Genomic DNA, 19,987 nt, shown 5'->3' on the forward strand with positions numbered 1-19,987 from the left:
GATTATTTCACTTATAATTCACTGTATCACAATTCCAGTGGGTCAGAAGTTTACATACACTAAGTTGTCTGTGCCTTTAAACAGCTTGGGAAATTCCATAAAATGATGTCATGGCTTTAGAAGCTTCTGATAGGGTAATTGACATCATCTGAGTCAATTGGAGGTGTACCTGTGGATGAATTTCAAGGCCTACCTTCAAAATCAGTGCCTCTTTGCTTGACATCATGGGAAAATCCAAAGAAATCACCCAAGACCTCAGAAAATAAATTGTAGACCTCCACAAGTCTGGTTCATCCTTGGGAGCAATTTCCAAACGCCTGAAGGTACCACATTCATCTGTACAAACAATAATACGCAAGTATAAACACCATGGGACCACGCAGCCATCATACCGCTCAGGAAGGAGAAGCGTTCTGTCTCCTAGAGATGAACGTACTTTGGTGCGAAAAGTGCAAATCAATCCCAGAACAACAGCAAAGGACCTTGTGAAGACGCTGGAGGAAACAGGTACAAAAGTATTAATATCCACAGTAAAACGAGTCCTACATCGACAATACCTGAAAGGCCGGTCAGCAAGGAAGAAGCCACTGCTCCAAAACCGCCACAAAAAAAACTGACTACGGTTTGCAACTGCAGATGGGGACAAATATCGTACTTTTTGGAGAAATGTCCTCTAGTCGGATGAAACAAAAATATAACTGTTTGCCATAATGACCATCGTTATGTTTGGAGGAAAAAGGGTGAGGCTTGCAAGCCGAAGAACACCATCCCAACCGTGAAGCACGGGGCTGGCAGCATCATGCCGTGGGGGTGCTTTGCTGCAGGAGGGACTGGTGCACTTCACAAAATAGATGGCATCAATAGGATGGAAAATTATGTGGATATATTGAAGCAACATCTCAAGTCATCAGTCAGGAAGTTAAAGCTTGGTCGGAAATGGGTCTTCCAAATGGACAATGACCCCAAGCATACTTCCAAAGTTGTGGCAAAATGGCTTAAGGACAACATAGTCAAGGTATTGGGAGTGGCCATCACAAAGCCCTGACCTCAATCCTATTGAAAATTTGTGGGCAGAACTGAAAAAGTGTGTGTGAGCAAGAAGGCCTACAAACCTGACTCAGTTACACCAGCTCTGTCAGGAGGAATGGGACAAAATTCACCCAACTTATTGTGGAAGCTTGTGCAAGGCTACCCAAAAGTTTGACCCAAGATAAACAATTTAAAGGCAATTCTACCAAATACTAATTGAGTGTATGTAAACTTCTGACCCACTGGGAATGTGATGAAAGAAATAAAAGCTGAAATAAATAATTCTCTCTACTATTATTCTGACATTTCACATTCTTAAAATAAAGTGGTGATCCTAACTGACCTAAGACAGGGAAGTTTTACTAGGATTAAATGTAAGGAATTGTGAAAAACGGAGTTTAAATGTATTTGGCTAAGGCGTATGTAAACTTCCGACTTCAACTGTAGTGCTTCAGTTTGCACCTCGAATACATGTAACGTATTGATAATACGTTACAGGAATAGGTATTTGTAACCTGTGAAGTTTCTGAAACTGTTTTTAGTTCTTGTATTTTTGTTCAACTATGGATGAATAAATTATGTTAATCTAACCTTCCAATTTAGGAATAAGTCTGTATGAAATGAAATAGTTACTTACGGACCATCGGTCACACACTTTGCTTCAGACATGGATTAAGCTGCCATGAGGGAATCCAAGGCTAATTCATTCCCTGTATCCTGACATGAAGGAATGACGAGTCTGGGCTCATGTGTAGGATCTTTTCCTTTCCTCACAGAGTTATTGTAATGGTCACAATTCAATCATTAGCTAGATATAGAGACCAATATCAATGAAATACCAAAAAGGCCTTTGATGTTTGGTAGGTTTCTGATATATCAGTTATTAATTACTAGCATCATTGTATTGCTCAATGATTGATAATATTGATGAGAGAAAGTAATTTATTTAAAATTGCTTTAATGAAGTTTGTTTTTTCCTCAGGTTTTAATTATTACAAAAACATCCATAATCCATTAAACATTTACATAGAACATTAAACCATTTGAAAACTCTCAAACTGACCAAGCTTTTGTCAAATATATTCTGTGATAAAATGCCACAACATTTTGAAAACACAAACACATATAGATTTCTCTGGTCCTTTAAATTCTCTTGCCAACAGAATTGCAGTAAGTAGGCTCCATTTGTCAATCTGGCACTGTGTTCCGCAATAACACTTTATTTCAAATCTATGTATCCCCCCTTCCCCAACAAAATTTAGATTAAGCTGTTATTGTCTTAGTGTCTCTTTGAACTCTTCTTTTGGGTTCAAACCATACCACAGAACCTCTCTCTCCACTGCTGCCCAGGCCATTCGCTCTGTGGTGAACTTGGCTGCCCACTCCCCTGTCCGGGAAACTAATATAGCTCCTCCTCCTCCCTGTACCCGATCACCCATGTAGCGCAAAGAGACCTCTACAGCCTCAGGAGCACCTTTACCTGTTTAAATAGGAAACAAAGTGAGGGTTAGTCCCACATGCATACAGACTGAATTATTACTGTAGGGACCTATCAAAACCATATGCCATTGCGGGCCCAGTCAGATTTAAACATTCACATTAATTGAAATGAAACATAAGCCAGCCTGACAACTCTTGTCAAAACACATCGTTATTGAAGTTATAAACAAGTCACTGCACTGATAATAAAGGTGCGAGCTCATTTGTCTGTGGGGGGAAATCATTTTAGGATCTAGGCTACTTCTAAAGCAACCAAGAAAACATTTTCTAATTCAAAGCCTAAAGAAAGGAACGGCACAGTAGCTGTGGGCAGTGCAGCCATTTGACGAAACAGAAGAAACCCCTCACAAAGACAGAGCAGACAGAGCAGCCGTTCTTCCCATTTCCCTGTGTCATTACCAGAGGACAATGTAACCAACACTGGCCCCGCTGACCCTTCTACAGACGTTGCCTCATTATCAGCCCACTGCAGCCCCACTCTGCACAGTCACCTCTTTCTACTGCTTGCCAATTAAAAATGATTGGCAGTGGCAATGTCAAAACTTCGCAATGTTTGCATCCACTTAGCATGGCCACGCGTAAGCTGATGTTTGTGTAAACGTGCAACTACCTGTGAGCAAATAAAATAAGATCTATGTAACGTTACTGTGGCTATGCACAACAACCAATGTCATTAAGGAAAGAATGAGCACTGCTTGAAAACAAAACATCATGGAGAATAGATTTGGAGTGTACTTAGATGCATCTACTGTCTCTGTGTCAGAGGTCCCATTGCTACATACCAAAATTGGTGTAAAAGGATGTGAAAAAGGGGGATGTGAAAAATGGGTGTGTAAAAAAAGAAAGGGGGGGGGTGAAAAAGGGGATGTGAAAAAGAAGCAAAGTCACTTGCAGGATGCAGGATCCAATCCAGATGGGACTCTGTTGTCCTGATTAAAATTCAAAGAGGGTTTCAGCCGTGTGAGCCGATAGGCTGTTATTATTCACTTTTAGCATAGATTGGATTCTGTTAGTCTATTTTAGAGATTTTATCTTAAATCTTAGAGCTCTGTCAGGTAGAAGTAGGAAACATACATACAATGATACATCAACTTGTCTCTTGTATCGGAAGATCTAATTGTTCTAAAGTTTCCCAGAGCCTCTGAACATTCTGTTTCTCCAAGAGGAGCTGCTAATTAGATATTTTAATGACAAAATTGCTTTCATTAACGGAAGCTATTACAGAGAGGAGAATATAACCCCGTCTCATTAACTATTCATTTAACTATTCCTATTGTATCATGCCTGTAATTGACAGTGCATTAGTTTCAAACACCTCTCTATATCAAATCTGACACTGAACTGTGTTTGCATCTGAGTTTTTGGTTATAGAATAATTCGATTTCCTAATGCAAAGACCTGGCACATCCATCATGACACACTGTCTGGCCTGGGGAAGACAACTAGATTGTCTGACACTTTGCTAATTAAATTGCCAAAGTTAAGTGGGCCAATTATGTTGGTGGAAAATATTTTGTCTCATAATCGATCGGATCCACCAGGCCTTTCATTAACCAGACCCAACAATGAAGAGGTTGATATTCCAGACTCAGGATTATCCTTATTGGAAATCAAAACAATCATCAATATGGGCAATTTATCAAACGCCTACTTTCACATATCAAATTGTAGATATATTACATTCAATAATAACATAACTGTGACTATGATACCCAAGTGACTTTGTGAATTATCACAAAGTGATTCCGATTAGGCTTACATTACCTTGCTCTACGTGGAAGAGGATGAGTCTGGCTAGGGTGACTTTCAGGATGGACTCTCCATGGCCAGTACAGGATACTGCACCACTCAGGTTGTCTGCATACCCACCAGACCCTTATTTACCAGAGACAAGACAAGGTCAAATAAAACTTCAAATCAACATACATAAACTGTTCAGATTATTCCAGTTCAATTATGGCATGAAAGAGGATAGGTTAATAAACAGCTACTTACCTATGATTGGAGAATCTCCTACTCTGCCCACCATTTTGTTTCTTATTCCTCCAGTGGAAGTTGCACATGCAACATTACCAGAACAGTCTACAGCAACGGCTCCAACAGTATCGTGGCCCCTACATGGAGAAAGAGCTACAGTATATTCTGCAGGTGATAACAGAGCACATAGTATAAAGCTATTTGTCGAAACTCTCCAAAAAAATCTGAGAATCTATCAAAACAGATAAACAATAGGGTTGACATTATGGCCAATTTAGTTTGCACCTCAATTTCTCCAAACCTCACAATGTCCTTTCACAAAATGAGAAAGAACATTGATGGTTCTGTACACGCAGAGGGAACAGCAATAGTCCGTTTTTTCCTACAAATGTGCAGTGCGATTTCAGTGTTGACATGGAAAATTCTCGCTGTGACAGAGTGAGCATTTCCATAAATACTTCCTTCGAAAAACTGCCCTTCAGAAAGCCTTCCTGCATATGTCCTATCATCATCTGCCTGTATACAATGACAGGAAAGAGAAGATAAACATTCAAAGTGGTCCTGTATCTTGCCTACTGTATGCATTCGTGCTGCATATCCAGAAATATACTGGAATACATTAAGATGATTTCTGGGGAATAAATGTTGAAACGCTTGTTGATAAACACATTTTGTGACAACAATGATACAACTGAGTATCCAGAACAAGTGTAAAAACACACACTAGTTGGTGACTGACCTTGACTTACAATTTATTTTAGAGGTGCATAAATGAGCACCATGTTTCCTGTGTAGCTGGAACGTGTTGATCGTCATTGCACCTTGAAATGAAAAATAAGAACTATATTGAAGTCAAGGTCGTCGTTTACTAGTGTTCGGTTTTTACACTTGTTCTGGATACTAGTTCCTGGCAAAATCAACACCTTGAACTAGATACAATACTTCAGGCTTTTCTCTTTCTTTGTTTCAATGAAACTAAAATACTCAACACAGACAGCATTGTATGTAAGACATTGCAGGTGTATGGGTAAGTGATATAGGTCAAGGGCAAAACAAATAACATCCAAACTAATGCTTCAGCTAGTAAAATGGTTTACCACCACTTTAAAATGAATATTTGTGAGGACCAGTTAGGGAGAATTCCTGATGGCAGACATCAATCAAATTTGACAGGTGGCTGATTGCGCCATTAAATCACTACTGATGGCTGGATCTGGCTCACGGGTTCAGGTGAAAACAGAAAGTGTTTGATGGTGGACTCTATTCTCAAACTCCTGTGAGTGAAGAGCAGTTTTGTGGTGAATCTTTAAATGTATATATATTCTGGGAATCCTCAGGGAAGATTGATGTCTTTATCTAACATGGTACTCTATGGGATCAATTCTACTTTTTAAATCACCCCCAAGCCATTATTCTGGTAGTATCTTAGGAGATATAAAACTTGAATAATCTTAGACATGCAATGTCTCGTGACCTCAGTGAAAAGTGCAACAATAATTTATACAAAGTGAAATTTGATCCTCAGGGGCCATATAGCCAGCTGAGATCTAAATGTAACTAATACAATGTCCCTGTGGGCCCTGAAAGACACAGCTAATTACCATTGTAGTTGAATACAGCCGTGGAGCATACGAATGACCTTGCCAACTTCTGTCAGCAGCACACACCTAGCTGTGCGCTGTCATCTCCACGCTACTGATGTTATATACTGACCAGGGTCAATTCGACTGGGCAAAGGGTCTCGGCATAATCGCCTTAAATGAAGTTCGAGAGTAAAGTAGTTCCAAGGGCTCTGTACTAAAACACATAAAGAGCCAATGCATTGGACTTGAACACCAGGACACCATGAATTAGGAAGCAGATGTCACGTCCTGACCAGTAATAGGGGTTATTTGTTATTATAGTTTGGTCAGGATGTGGCAGGGGGTGTTTGTTTCATGTGGTTTGGGCTATGTATTTAGGTAGAGGGGTGTTTGGTTTATGTGGTTCGGGGTTTGTTAGTCTATGTTCTATGTTAGTATTGTTCTATGTTCTATCTAGTCTATTGTATTTCTATGTTTAGTTAATTGGGGTTGGACCTTCAATTGGAGGTAGCTGGTTATTGTTGCCTCTGATTGAGGGTCCTATAAGTAGGAGTTTGTTTTTCATGGGTTTTTGTGGGAGATTGTGCTGTGCATAGCTTTGTGCCTTACTGGCCTGTTATTCGTCGGTGTGTTTTGTATACGTGTTTGTTTTGGGTTTTCCCCTTCTTTGGCCGTAATAAAGAAGATGAGTGTACATATTCCCGCTGCGTCTTGGTCTTTACCCTATGACACCCGTGACAGCAGAGGGTGAGGCAGAGAGAGGAAAGGCCAACTGTCACTCAGCACTTCCAGACAGCCTCCTATTTGTTCTACTCCTTCCCACCGTGCTTGGGGTTGTTGGAGTTAAGGTGTCCACATGCTTCCCATCCAAAACAGATGTACAAGTGTGTATTATGAATGTGTGAATTGGAAATGTGTTTTTTGCATATCCCAACTCCGCCTGAGACACCCTCGGAGAGTGGGGTCACGGCAAACCCCAGGCTATGTGTCCCCCTATCTCCAGCCTCTCAACACACTCACAATTTCCCAATAGAGTCTAGTGCTTCCACCATGTCATGCTGCTCAGAAATTGCTGGGCTGCCGGAGTTACTCTACAGATAACTACAGACCTTGAGAAATGGTGAGAAAGGGAACATTTGCAAAGTAGTGAGTGTCTGACCAGACAATGTCCTTTGGGGAGATGAGAAGGCTTTGATTGGGTTGTGTTGCAGGTGTATTCTTAACCTACTATTCAGACACATTTACACACGCCACAGAAAACACTGCACAATCACTTTATCGAACTTTGTCAGCTTTGAATTTATTAATATCTCGGCTTTCTACTTGCAGACTAGCTTAAGGCCATTACGTTCCCAGCTTCGGCTTTCTTTCTCCCCCCCTCTCTTTGTTCTCCTATCTCTCATACAGTAAAAAGCTTATCATTTCAACAGTCAATGGGGTTGTTCAACAATGACACCACTTTGCAGTGTTGCTGAGTTTCTTAGCTCTGACATGTCACTCAATGGGAAGGAAGGCTGGGAATGGAAGCCTTCTCCAGAATTACCACACCGTAACTGTCAGATCATCTATCACACAGCCTGCCGCTGCTTCTCTCACATTCAGCCTGCCTCACAGATTGCTTCCCCTACTGTGTCAACTTGTCTCGTTCCTTGGCAGTGTGCAGCGATGGACCAGCTGTCTCTATAGAGGGAGAATTCATTTCATAGGATTTCTGGGTGGTTGTTGCACATTTCTTCAGCGCTCCGCTGCATGGCAGGCTTAATGCCTCAGTGATGTCGTTTTCATTTACAAAGTAATTACTTTGCGGTCTTCAGGAGGATGAAAAGCCTATTTAACATACTGTAATGTGAATATAACTCGTCAGAAAGGCAGGTTATAATTTAGTCTGACTTTATGGTATTTCTTAGGTTCATGTTACAGAATAGTTGCAAACTATATGTCCAAGCCAAGGTATAACAAATGAATGAAGGTTCTTCTTACCATTGAGAGTTGAAGAGCTCCTTCACTCCAACAGCATAGTTCTTGGCCTTCTCCCACTCCGTTCTCTCACATTCTGTCACCAGGGCGTCTGTAGGGACTGTAGGTATGCCAACGCTTTCAGCAAACATGTTTGCACCTATGTCTGTCAACATGATGTGGTCAGTCTGAGTGCATCCCGATGACAGCAAGCATAGGGGATAAAAAAGAAAAACAGAAAATTAAAATTGATGCAGTTTAGGTTTGTTTTTTAAACAGACCGTAATAATGTTACATGTGTTACCAGTATTGAATTGTGTGCAAAGAAATGAAAATAAAATGGTAATAATCTGAATGGGAATTTTTCCCCTCTTCTGAAAAAATGAGTAATCCCAGGCACTATATAGCAGTGTGTTGCCTTAGACACATCCTGTCATCCATTATGCTAAATCAACATTTCCCTCAGAGCAAATCTATTAGCCCCTAGTTATGTAGCATCACGGCCCATTTAAGCCTATCAGCAAGCCTGGCTCACAAGACTGGCAGGTAACCTTGACCTGCCTGTTATGTCCCGTAACACTATCCATAACATCTGAGCCACATCTGATCTTAAATCCATACCTGTTGTGTGAATGCCATGAGTCTCACACCTTCCCCTGATACAAAACCGTGATGGGCCTTCATTCATCCAAAGTGCAATTCCGTCTTGTTCAATCTAATATTTACCAGCCTTTCTCTTGGTATTTCCACCTATATAGCTGACATGAGATGTCTATGGACAACAAGGAGGAAAGCGATACAGTTCATTACTTTGTGATAATGTGGAGGAGGATGCTGATACACTTCTGGGTGGATGGAATTGGTTGTAATGCTGATAATGCTGATAATCTTTTAATCTTTAGCCAGGAAATTAGGGATATCTGTCTTCAGTGTTTAGCCACTTGCTGCACCTACCAAAATAGTGTGATTTACTCTTTACGTTATATTGAAACTATGAAAAGATGTACATGTTTCTGGAGCCACACTTCTAACCAAAGAGGCCAAAGCTAGTCTTTGTGCTGTGATCACTATTTCTTCCTGCATCTCTCCTCTTTCTCTCACTACTACTGTTTTCATTTCCGGCAATGGAGGGAATGTGAATGTCACACGTTTCTAGAGAGCAGCTAAAACTGCTAAAGTTTTTCTAAGCTTATACATAGCCCATTTGTAAATAGCCCATCCAACTACCTCATCCCCATACTGTATTTATTTATTTATTCCTTTGCACCCCTGTATCTCTACTTGCACATTCATGTTCTGCACATCAATCACTCTAGTGTCTAATTGGTATATTGTAATTACTTCGCCACCATGGCCTATTTATTGCCTTACCTCCCTTTCTTACCTCATTTGCACACACTGTGTATAGATTTTCTTCAACTGTATTATTGACTGTATGTTTTGTTTATTCCATGTGTAACTCTGTGTTGTTGTATGTGTCGAACTGCTTTGCTTTATTCTTGGCCAGGTCACAGTTGCAAATGAGAACTTGTTCTCTACTAGCCTACCTGGTTAAATAAAGGTGAAATAAAAAATACATAGAGTTAACTGACAAAATAATGGAAACACCTGAGTAAATGAGGGATACAAAGTATTTTGAAAGCATGTGCGCTCACACAGGTGTGTTTCCTGGGTTAATTAAGCAATTAACATCCCATCATGCTTAGGGTCATGTATAAAACTGCTGGGCAGTCCATTATTTTGGCTACCATGGCTATGCTCCATAGGATGACAATGACCCCATCCACAGGGCACTGAATGGTTTGATGAGCATGAAAACATGAAAACGATGTAAACCATATACCATGGCCGTCTCAGTCACCAGATCTCAACCCAATTGAACTCTTATGGAAGATTCTGGAGCAGGACCCGACACCGTGTTTTCCACCACTATCAACAAAACACAAAATTATGGAATTTCTCATGGAAGGATGGTGTCGCATCCCTCCAATAGAAAGACACTTGTAGAATCTATGCCAAGACGCATTGAAGCTGTTCTGGCCCAATACCCTATTAAGACACATTTAACACATTTAATCCCTAATTTTTGCAGTTACCTGTACATTCTCAACTGTTCTAAATGTAGAATGGTCTTAATGTTCTGTTTTGTCCTGTGTGTACTGTAATGGGAGACAGGAGAACACCATTAGAAACTTTTAAATATTAAAATGGTTATTCATGTAATTTCTCTCTGTCAGGCCAGGTGCACACTAGATAACAGGAAGGAACACAGGGCCAGTGAAGCTTGATCGCTGCATTGATCATGCCCTGATGAATTTTTAATACCAAGCTGTTAAACAGATCTGCTAGTGAGTTCAGAGCAGATCAGAGCAGGACTATGGTCTTTCAGGGTGGTGACAGGAGCCCAAGATCACCCATTCTCCCAGACATGTGGCCACTATTTTGTGTTCCCTGAGTGACAAGGTGAAGTTTCACCATGTTTTTTAGGTTCCATGACGCAAGACTTGTTAGTATCTCATCTTTAAATTGGTAGGGTAATGCAGTAGAAACCAGCACACTTTGAGAATATAAATCACTGCGGAAAAAAGGGGTAAACTAGGATGGTTGGAATCTCACCGGTATAAACACATAGTACTTTGTCAGGCTAGGTAATAATGCACTGATTTGTTGGATAAAACTAGGAGACAAAAAGCATGTTATTTTTGTCTGGGCTTGCCTGACTTCAGAGACTCTGAAGATTGTATTCTTTACAGTGGCAATTCAGAAAACAAAATTGTAGCAATATCGCTGTGTGGTTATGTTTCAAAGAGTCTAGAAGGGGATTCATGACTTCAAATGTGTATCTCCGCTGCAGCTGAGCAGACTTCTCCAGAGGAAATTAGAAGAATCTGTATCCCAAACAATTCATTATAAACCCTGTCAGTTATTTTGATGGAAGGTGTCAGGCAAATTAATAAATCATGGAAGATGTTATGTTAATACGATACGCTGTCAGTCTTTTGCAACAGGCCCTCATCTTAGTGGTGTTTCCCATCCATTTTCAGATAGCATCTGGAGTGAGGTATTAGTTGCCAGCATTACAAGATTACCAAGTAGCCAAGTGAGTACAAAGATGCACATTATACCTGTTAATAACCTCCTAGCTGTTAGACCAAATTGTTCTGTTCATTCTGTTCTGTGAAATCTGAAACGGACAGCGTCGCTCCACAATCTCATCACTTTCAGTGCTACATCACATAATAGATCTGCATTTTTCAATGAGTTAGTCGTTAATGTCCCTTGTGAGTAAATCATATAACCAAACTATAATTCTCATCACCTGAAAGGATCAAGATTAAAATCAATCAAAAACCAGCCTCCATTGATTATCCTTTGATTTCTGCTAAAAGGAAATTGTCAAGCTTTGAAGGATGGCAATAACCATGTGTAGAGAAGTCAATTCAATGACATCTCTTCCACAAGAGCCCAGATAAAAACTGCTTTCCATACACAGTAGATTCTGTATAGCCCCCTATAGCTATCTTTATCATTGCATTCAAACCAAATTCCTTTGTAAATAATCAGCCTTCAAGTTATAATTTTCAGGGACTTGACTTTTATAGCAAAGTACTCAATTGAATTGCAACCGTAAAACAGGAGAGACAGAACAGAACTCACACTCAAAATTGTATCAATGACAACCATATCAGTTACTATCCAAATTCATCAAGATGTAATGGTTCTTCACCTTTCAGTAAGCTGTTTTATGTGATTTATCAATTATTCACAATGTCTAGCTCTGGTAAATCTGTGTGCCTGATCAATGTGATTCATCTGGGGCAGCAGGGGCAGCAGGTAGCCTAGTGGTTAGAAGTAGGTAGCCTAGTGGTTAGAAGTAGGTAGCCTAGTGGTTAGAAGTAGGTAGCCTAGTGGTTAGAAGTAGGTAGCCTAGTGGTTAGAAGTAGGTAGCCTAGTGGTTAGAGCGTTGGACTAGTAACCGAAAAGTTGCAAGATCAAATCTCTGAGCTGACAAGGTAAAAATCTGTCGTTCTGCCCAGTGAACAAGGCAGTTAACCCACTGTTCCTAGGCTGTCATTGAAAATAAGAATTTGTTCTTAACTGACTTGCCTAGTAAAATAAATAAAAAATCTACACACCTTTGCAAATGTTTTCAGAAAATAATTGCTTGGTATTATAGCTCTTCATATGTTATACAGTGCCTTCGGAAAGTATTCAGACCCCTTGACTTTTTCTACATGTTACGTTACAGCCTAAAGTTTACGCTACAAGCTTGGTACACCTGTATTTGGGGAGTTTCTCACATTCTTCTCTAAAGATCCTCTCAAGCTCTGTCAGGTTGGATGGGGAGCGTTGCTGCACAGCTATTTCCATGTCTCTCCAGAGATGTTCAATCAGGTCTGGGCTCTGGCTGGGCCACTCAAGGACATTCAGAGACTTGTCCCGAAGCCACTCCTGTATTGTCTTGGCTGTGTGCTTAGGGTCGTTGTCCTGTTGGAAGGTGAACCTTCGCCCAGTCTGGGGTCCTGAGCACTCTGGAGCAGGTTTTCATCAAGGATCTCTCTGTACTTTGCTCTGTTCATCTTTGCTTCAACCCTGACTAGTCTCCCAGTCCCTGCTGCTGAAAAACACCCCCACTGCATGATGCTGCCACCATCATACTTCACTGTAGGGATGGTGCCAGGTTTCCTCCAGACGTGACGCTTGGCATTCAGGCCAAAGTGTTTAATTTTTGTTCCATCAGATCAGAGAATCTTGTTTCTAATGGTCTGAGAGTCTTTATGTGCCAAGCGGGATGTGCCTTTTAATGAGGAGTGGCTTCTGTCTGGCCACTCTACCATAAAGGCCTGATTGGTGGAGTGCCAAGCGGCCAGCTCTAGGAGTCTTGGTGGTTCCAAACTTCTTCCATTTAAGAATGATGGAGGCCACGGTGTTCTTGGGGACCTTACATGCTGCAGACATTTTTTGGTTTTACATATTTCAGTTTTACATTTTTAATAAATTAGCAAACATTTCTAAAAACCTCTTTTCGCTTTATCATTATGGGGTATTGTGTGCAGATTGCTGAGGATTTAAAAAATTATTTTTTTGAATAAGGCTGTAACGTAACAAAATGTGGAAAAAGTCACGGGGTCTGAATACTTTCCGAAGGCACTGTATATGTTCTGACCTGACACTTTGCACTTTCAGCAGCTCAGAGGAGTGAAGTGCTATATTTGGTTAATAAAAACCCTTTAGTAGTGGAAAAGACGCACAAAAGGTAGTAAAAGGGTGACACAAACAAAGATGGGATGTTTCATAAGACGGTTAATTAACCTGGCAACTAGCGCTGAGCAATTTAACCAACATTTTGGTTCTTTTTCATTTTTAAACAACTAATTGGCCAACATTGGTTCAATTATTTCAACTCAATGAGCACATTGTGTAGTTTCTGTTGAGATAAATCATAGGGAACTGTAGTTTCCAACAGGCCAATATTCTACATATTTCAGGGCAGAAAATGTGGTTATTAACTACAATGACCATAATCCATTGCGCGCCTACCTGTCCGGTCTGTGTGTTTCTTCTACGCCTGCTACATTAGGTTAGTGTGGGGAAGACAAGGAGAAAGCGAGGAAAGACAGAAGAATGTGTGATGGAGAGGGATGAGAGAAGTTGCTTCACGAGGTATCTCTACCTGAATATAAGGTTGAAGTCGGAAGTTTACATACACTTAGGTTGGAGTCATTAAAACAAGTTTTTCAACCACTCCACACATTTCTTGTTAACAAACTATAGTTTTGGTAAGTCGGTTAGGACATCCACTTTGTGCTTGACACAAGTAATTTTTCCAACAATTGCTTACAGACAGATTATTTCACTTAAAATTCACTATATCACAATTCCAGTTGGTCACATACACTAAATCGACCGTGCTTTTAAACAGCTTGGAAAATTCCAGAAAATGATGTCATGGCTTTAGAAGCTTCTGATAGGCTAATTGACATAATTTGAGTCAATTGGAGGTGTACCTGTGGATGCATTTCAAGGCCTACCTTCAAACTCAGTGCCTCTTTGCTTGACATCATGAGAAAATCAAAAGAAATCACCCAAGACCTCAGAAAAAACAATTGTAGACCTCCACAAGTCTGGTTCATCCTTGGGAACAATTTCCAAACGCCTGAAGGTACCACGTTCATCTGTACAAACAATAGTACGCAAGTATAAACACCATGGGACCACGCAGCCGTCATTCCGCTCATGAAGGAGACGCGTTCTGTCTCCTAGAGATGAACATACTTTGGTGCAAAAATTGCAAATCAATCCCAGAACAACAGCAAAGGACATTGTGACGATGCTGGAGGAAACGGGTACAAAAGTATCTATATACACAGTAAAACGAGTCCTACATCGACATAACCTGAAAGGCCGCTCAGCAAGGAAGAAGCCACTGCTCCAAAACCGCCATATAAAAACAGACTATGGTTTGCAACTACATATGGGGACAAATATCATACTTTTTGGGGAAATGTCCTCTGGTCTGATGAAACAAAAATAGAACTGTTTGGCCATAATGACCATCGTTATGTTTGGAGGAAAAGGGGGCAGGCTTGCAAGCCGAAGAATACCATCCCAACCGTGAAGCACGGGGGTGGCAACATCATGTTGTGGTGGTGCTTTGCTGCAGGAGGGACTGGTGCACTTCACAAAATAGATGGCATCATGAGGATGGAAAATTATGTGGATATATTGAAGCAACATCTCAAGACATTAGTCAGACAGTTAAAGCTTGGTTGCAAATGGGTCTTCCAAATGGACAATGACCCCAAGCATATTTCCAAAGTTGTGGCAAAATGGCTTAAGGACAACATAGTCAAGGTATTGGAGTGGCCATCACAAAGCCCTGACCTCAATCCTATAGAAAATTTGTGGGCAGAACTGAAAAAGCATGTGCGAGCAAGGAGGCCTAGAAATCTGACTCAGTTACACCAGCTCTGTCAGGAGGAATGGGACAAAATTCACCCAACTTATTGTGGGAAGCTTGTGGAAGGCTACCCAAAACATTTGACCCAAGTTAAACAATTTAAAGGCAATTCTACCAAATACTAATTGAGTGTATGTAAACTTCTGACCCACTGGGAATGTGATGAAATAAATAAAGCTGAAATAAATCATTCTCTCTTCTATTATTCTGACTTCAACTGTACCTGATCTAAGTGATTGATAGTTGATATTCAGCAGTCATAAAAGTATGCCTTATTTAGGGAAATGGAAAAGGGGATACCTACATTCAACTGAAATGTGTCTTCAGCATTTAACCCAAACCCTCTGAATCAGAGAGGTGCGGAGGGCTGCCTTAATCCACATCATCAGCGCCAGGGGAACAGTGGGTTAACTGCATTGCTCAGGAGCAGAACAACAGATTTTTACCTAGTTAGTTCGGGGATTTGATCCAGCAACCTTTCGGTTACAGGCCCAACGCTCCTATCCACCAAGCTTTGAGGAACTACTGTAATAGTGATTTTATCAGACAGCAAAGGCAGCAGCTATATAGAGATGAGATGATGACTTGGAATGAAATAATAAAGTCATCAAATATAACAGTTGTAATATACACAACAACTGAAATATTTTACTAAAGTAAAGTAACGTGAATAAATGAAGGTTAATAAGTTATAAGCAGTAATGGGCAGTCACTGCCATTATGAGACTCTTATTAATTGTTGTATTCTGTGTTACAGCATTCAAACCACATAATGCATAGTGCATTTAAGGCAAAAAAAATTATAATCAAACCCGAAATGGAAAACCGTGATTTTTTTATATTTTTTATAATCGAAGCGAATCCAAACCGACCTCAAAAGCACTAATCGCAACAAGACGAAGAGGGAACAAAATCCACCATTTCATAGTATTCTTCCAAACAAACCAAAAAGGATGATTGACCCAGGCTCCAGCCTGATCAATACTGTACCTAGCGTTCCTTCTCTTCTAGGAGACGTAACCAGCATGCATTGTTTAGCTGAGATAAGAGGAAATAAGAAAAGATTGGACAAAGAGAAAGACAACCTTTTCCATCACAGTGTGGGCCAGTGACACAGGGTTGGCGATGTTCTTCACCGAAGACACGGCTCCAGCAGCTAGAGTCCTTCCATCCATAATGATGGAGTCCAGCTCCACTTCGCCATTAGCATTCAGTACCGCTCCATGACCTGAAATGAAATGGTGGGTCACATTCATCAGGGGTCAGGCTCTCTCAGACCATGACTAAAGGAAAGAGTTGGTCAAGAGTTTGTCATTCAACCCCAAAATAAATAGTCTTTTTTTCAGACAAATTGAGAATCTATTGATATTTGTGGCAGCGTGGTTGCATATTTTGAAACACTTTCTTCTTCCTAACAGTGTGTTGATAGAAAGGTTGATCAATGTCAATGGAGTACAAAGAGCTGCCTATTGCTGTGTAATAACACAATATCAGGTCTCTTCACTACACCCAGAGGTCACTGAAACTTGCAGTCTTTCCCCCAAAGTGAGATTGCATTAGTCGCCTATTGATTAGACCTTGCTCCTGAGTGCCGACTGCTTCAGTGTATACAATTATCCTGTGATGAAGTGCTGATTTCGCTCCAATGCCTTAAAGAGGATCTGGCATTTCACCTAATGTGGCAGTTAGCCATCACAAACTAGATGGGTCCCGATAAGCTGAGTGTGTTAATGAAGTGTCTTGTGCTTCCCTATGGTTTGGTGTAATCTGATGATTGCTCCAAACCGTTCAATGCCATTAGACTGATCATTAAGTAGACTCCTTACGCCTTGATCACACCGATCATTGTGCAAAATAGTACGCAGCATCATCTGAATATGCATACAACAAAAATTCATCATTCACCTTCTGCTACCATTTCTGTCATAGCCGTCTACGCACAGTTTGACGCCTACGTTCGATAAATCCAACGTATCCACCACACAGAACGCACTGCAACTGATTCCATTGGAAATTAATGTACTTCTGGTGTACCAAAATGCAACGACGCTGTCAGAGTGATGGAGGTGTCAGAAGTACAAAAGGAAATACAGTGGAATGTGAGAGAGTAGATGACGTGTGTTGCATGGAACTTATCACATGTCATGATACCCTTCTCATTTGAATACTACCATATTCTACCTTTGGAAACTACATCAGAAAATGACATGGGAAAATATTCAGGCCCTCTGTGAAAAATGCTTAAGATTAAAAAGTTAAATAGGGTCAGTGGGTAGTGTTTTAAATGTGGCATTTGCTGAAATCAAACTTAATTGAATTATTGATTTAAAAAAATCATGAGCCCAGAGGAGCTCTCACTAAAATGCATCTGAATATGAAACCAGAGAGAATTTACTATCACAAATGGAGTTTGCAAGCTATATAATTGAAGCCTAAAGTAAACGTTTATGTTGAACCAATTTTAAAACATTTACATTTAATTTGAATGAAATTTGAACTAGTTTCGATCTCTGCAAAAATATGAAAATATTTACGATATGTTTCAATAGAGAACTATCACCATTGGAGATACAATTTAAATCGCCACACCGGCAGCACAGGGAGATCTGCCTGGAGAATAATTGGGTGAGCTCGGAGTCAGAGCGGTGATTGTACAAAAAGTACCTGCATCAAAGGTTGGGTTATCTTCTAAGGCCCTAACAGCCAGCTCAACAGCATCCAATGCACTGCCTCCTCTCTTCATAGCCAGAAAGCCTGCAGTAGCTGCAGACTTCACCCCATCCACAGATGCCTTAGCCATATCATCCGGGATGGCCCATGCACCGCCATGCACAACTATTACTGGCTTCATCTTCAGGTCTCACAAAGCCTACAAAAACAAATCACACTTGAAAAAAATGTCAGAAGAATGTCCTGAGTAAACGATTAATACATATATGTATTTTCACCTACAGTATAGGCTACCGTAAAATTACACATTTCTGCTCCAAGTTGTGCGTGTCTATTCTCTGATTTCTATATATTACATTACTAGGTTGATCTATATAGCCTAAGGCTATTTTCAGCGCCACATCTTTTAGGTTTAGACTGCACCTACAATATTTCCATCAGAAAGCACTGGTATGGCATATATTGTTATATTGCCTACTGTCTTCACAACGAAATTCACATTTAATCTGTTTGAAGGCACCCTTCAACAAATTAGTGCATCGGCCAATTTGTAGCTTAAATTTCACTTTCGCAAGAGAGCAATATACCCATTAGGCTAGCTGTCAAATTGTTTTTCCCCCAGCAGGAAAACGTGATCAAGTAACGTTAGCTTAGGCAAAACAACAACCGGCGTTACAGGAGACTCTCAATCCAATAAACGCTTCTGAGAGGCGTTAAAAATTCTAACTTCTCTCAGTTGCCTACTTTATATGACGTGATTTTCAATACACTACAATTTCGTTTAACAAGTATTACACATAGAAGCAGGAAAAACTCGGGAAGTAGCCTGGCACTCACTTCAATGGCTCCAGAATGGAAACTTTTCAATCGGAAGTCTACGTCGCATTTTCACAACGTGAGAAGAAAAATGTGTGCGTATGATTTAGTTCGCATGACGCTTCGGCAGGGCGGAGTTCACACAATCACACTGACTTCAGGCTAACAGATTGGTTTGTGCCCCAAGATAGTGTAGGTTATAAACAAATAATTATGAAAAAGGCCTACATAGGCCTACATGGTTTGTTTAAAATGCTGTATATTACAAAGGTTTTCTTTCCTTTTAAAATGGTGCCATGGCTCTTTGAGTTTTCTCTTTGAGTAAGGAAAGTGCAAGGAAATGCATTTGAAAGAATAAAGTGTCCTGGGGTTACGTGTGCGGCAGCACAATCTCAGTGGGATATGATGAATAAAGGCCTCATATTTCTCCTGGTAGACCTTACTTATTGATCTAAACAGTTCTTATGCATTTAAGAAGCCATCTGGGGGATCAAACACTTAAGGTATGGATTATTTATTTAGATGTGGTTCTTCCGTAATGTGTTGGGTAACACAATCTGGTCAGTGTGGTTCCCAGAGAATGACACTAGATGCATTTCCTACAGAAAGTTTCTCCCAGTGATTTGTTGTTGTATCCAAACACAATGTGATGTATGAGTAGATATATGGTTCTTGCTGCTCCTTCCAACTCATTTACACTTCAAAGGCATTTGTACCTCAGAATCAACTGCACATATTCTATTGAATTATTATGGCAAACCACAATAGAAAATGGGATTTGCTGATGCTATTGATCTATACTGTGTTGATGTTGCTAATGTCAAAGGCTAACTTCCCCTCCCTTAGTTTTCCATTCTTAATCATGCATGATGAGGTTATAATGGCTCAGGCTCACCATGGCATTTCATTGTGTCAGAAAGGGAAAAAGAATCATGAATCGTGTCAAGATGAAAAATCCATAGGAACTGCAAGTGAGAGATCGGCTACAGGCAGCACAGTCATTATGGACAAAATGTGAACCTTCAATTCACAACATCTGTTTCCAGGCTATTATGAAATATGTGAAGTAGAGATTGGATATGTGAAGTGTTCACCTTATGGATACTGTACCTTCATTCTATGCTGTTATATTCCACAGGCGTGTTCAAATAATACAAATAATACATTTGAACCTTGTTCTTCAGCTCTTCAATTATGAGTCATCACAAACACAAACTTTTTGAAAGGGCCTTACCACTATTTTTCCATTTATCCCACTTTTTCTAAACGCGTATGCTTCATGTGGTACGAGCAGAGATGTTTGGCCTTCGTACCCTTGAAGGACAGATAGTGAATGAACTATGACACTGATTCCTATGACTCTTCACTCTATAGAAATCAGTCAGGACAGAGAGGAAGAGGTGAAGCTAGAGGGTCCACCCCATCAAAATCTGTCCACGCGAGAATACAGTGATAAGCAGACTGATAAGCAGACCGATAAGCAGACTGATAAGCA

General features: G+C 40.4%; 1 protein-coding gene across 2 annotated transcripts; it reads right to left on the reverse strand.

The window, feature by feature from the left end:
• Window positions 1–1,970: 1,970 nt before the first annotated feature.
• si:dkey-103j14.5 (isoaspartyl peptidase/L-asparaginase) lies at window positions 1,971–19,621 on the reverse strand. Of its 2 annotated transcripts, none has more exons than XM_045722706.1 (7): window positions 19,603–19,621; window positions 17,671–17,875; window positions 16,092–16,234; window positions 8,070–8,233; window positions 4,525–4,643; window positions 4,294–4,404; window positions 1,971–2,509 (listed from the first exon to the last, which is right to left on the reverse strand). In XM_045722706.1, exons 2-7 carry the CDS (start codon window positions 17,855–17,857, stop codon window positions 2,301–2,303), a joined length of 933 nt encoding a protein of 310 aa, XP_045578662.1. In that variant the 5' UTR covers window positions 17,858–17,875; window positions 19,603–19,621; the 3' UTR covers window positions 1,971–2,300. The 2 variants fall into 2 exon arrangements, with proteins under 2 accessions (XP_045578662.1, XP_014069898.1); XM_014214423.2 differs by lacking the exon at window positions 19,603–19,621 and adding an exon at window positions 18,514–18,588.
• Window positions 19,622–19,987: the final 366 nt, after the last annotated feature.

Source organism: Salmo salar, chromosome ssa01, assembly GCF_905237065.1.
Source record: "Salmo salar chromosome ssa01, Ssal_v3.1, whole genome shotgun sequence".
Taxonomy (NCBI): Eukaryota; Metazoa; Chordata; class Actinopteri; order Salmoniformes; family Salmonidae; genus Salmo; species Salmo salar.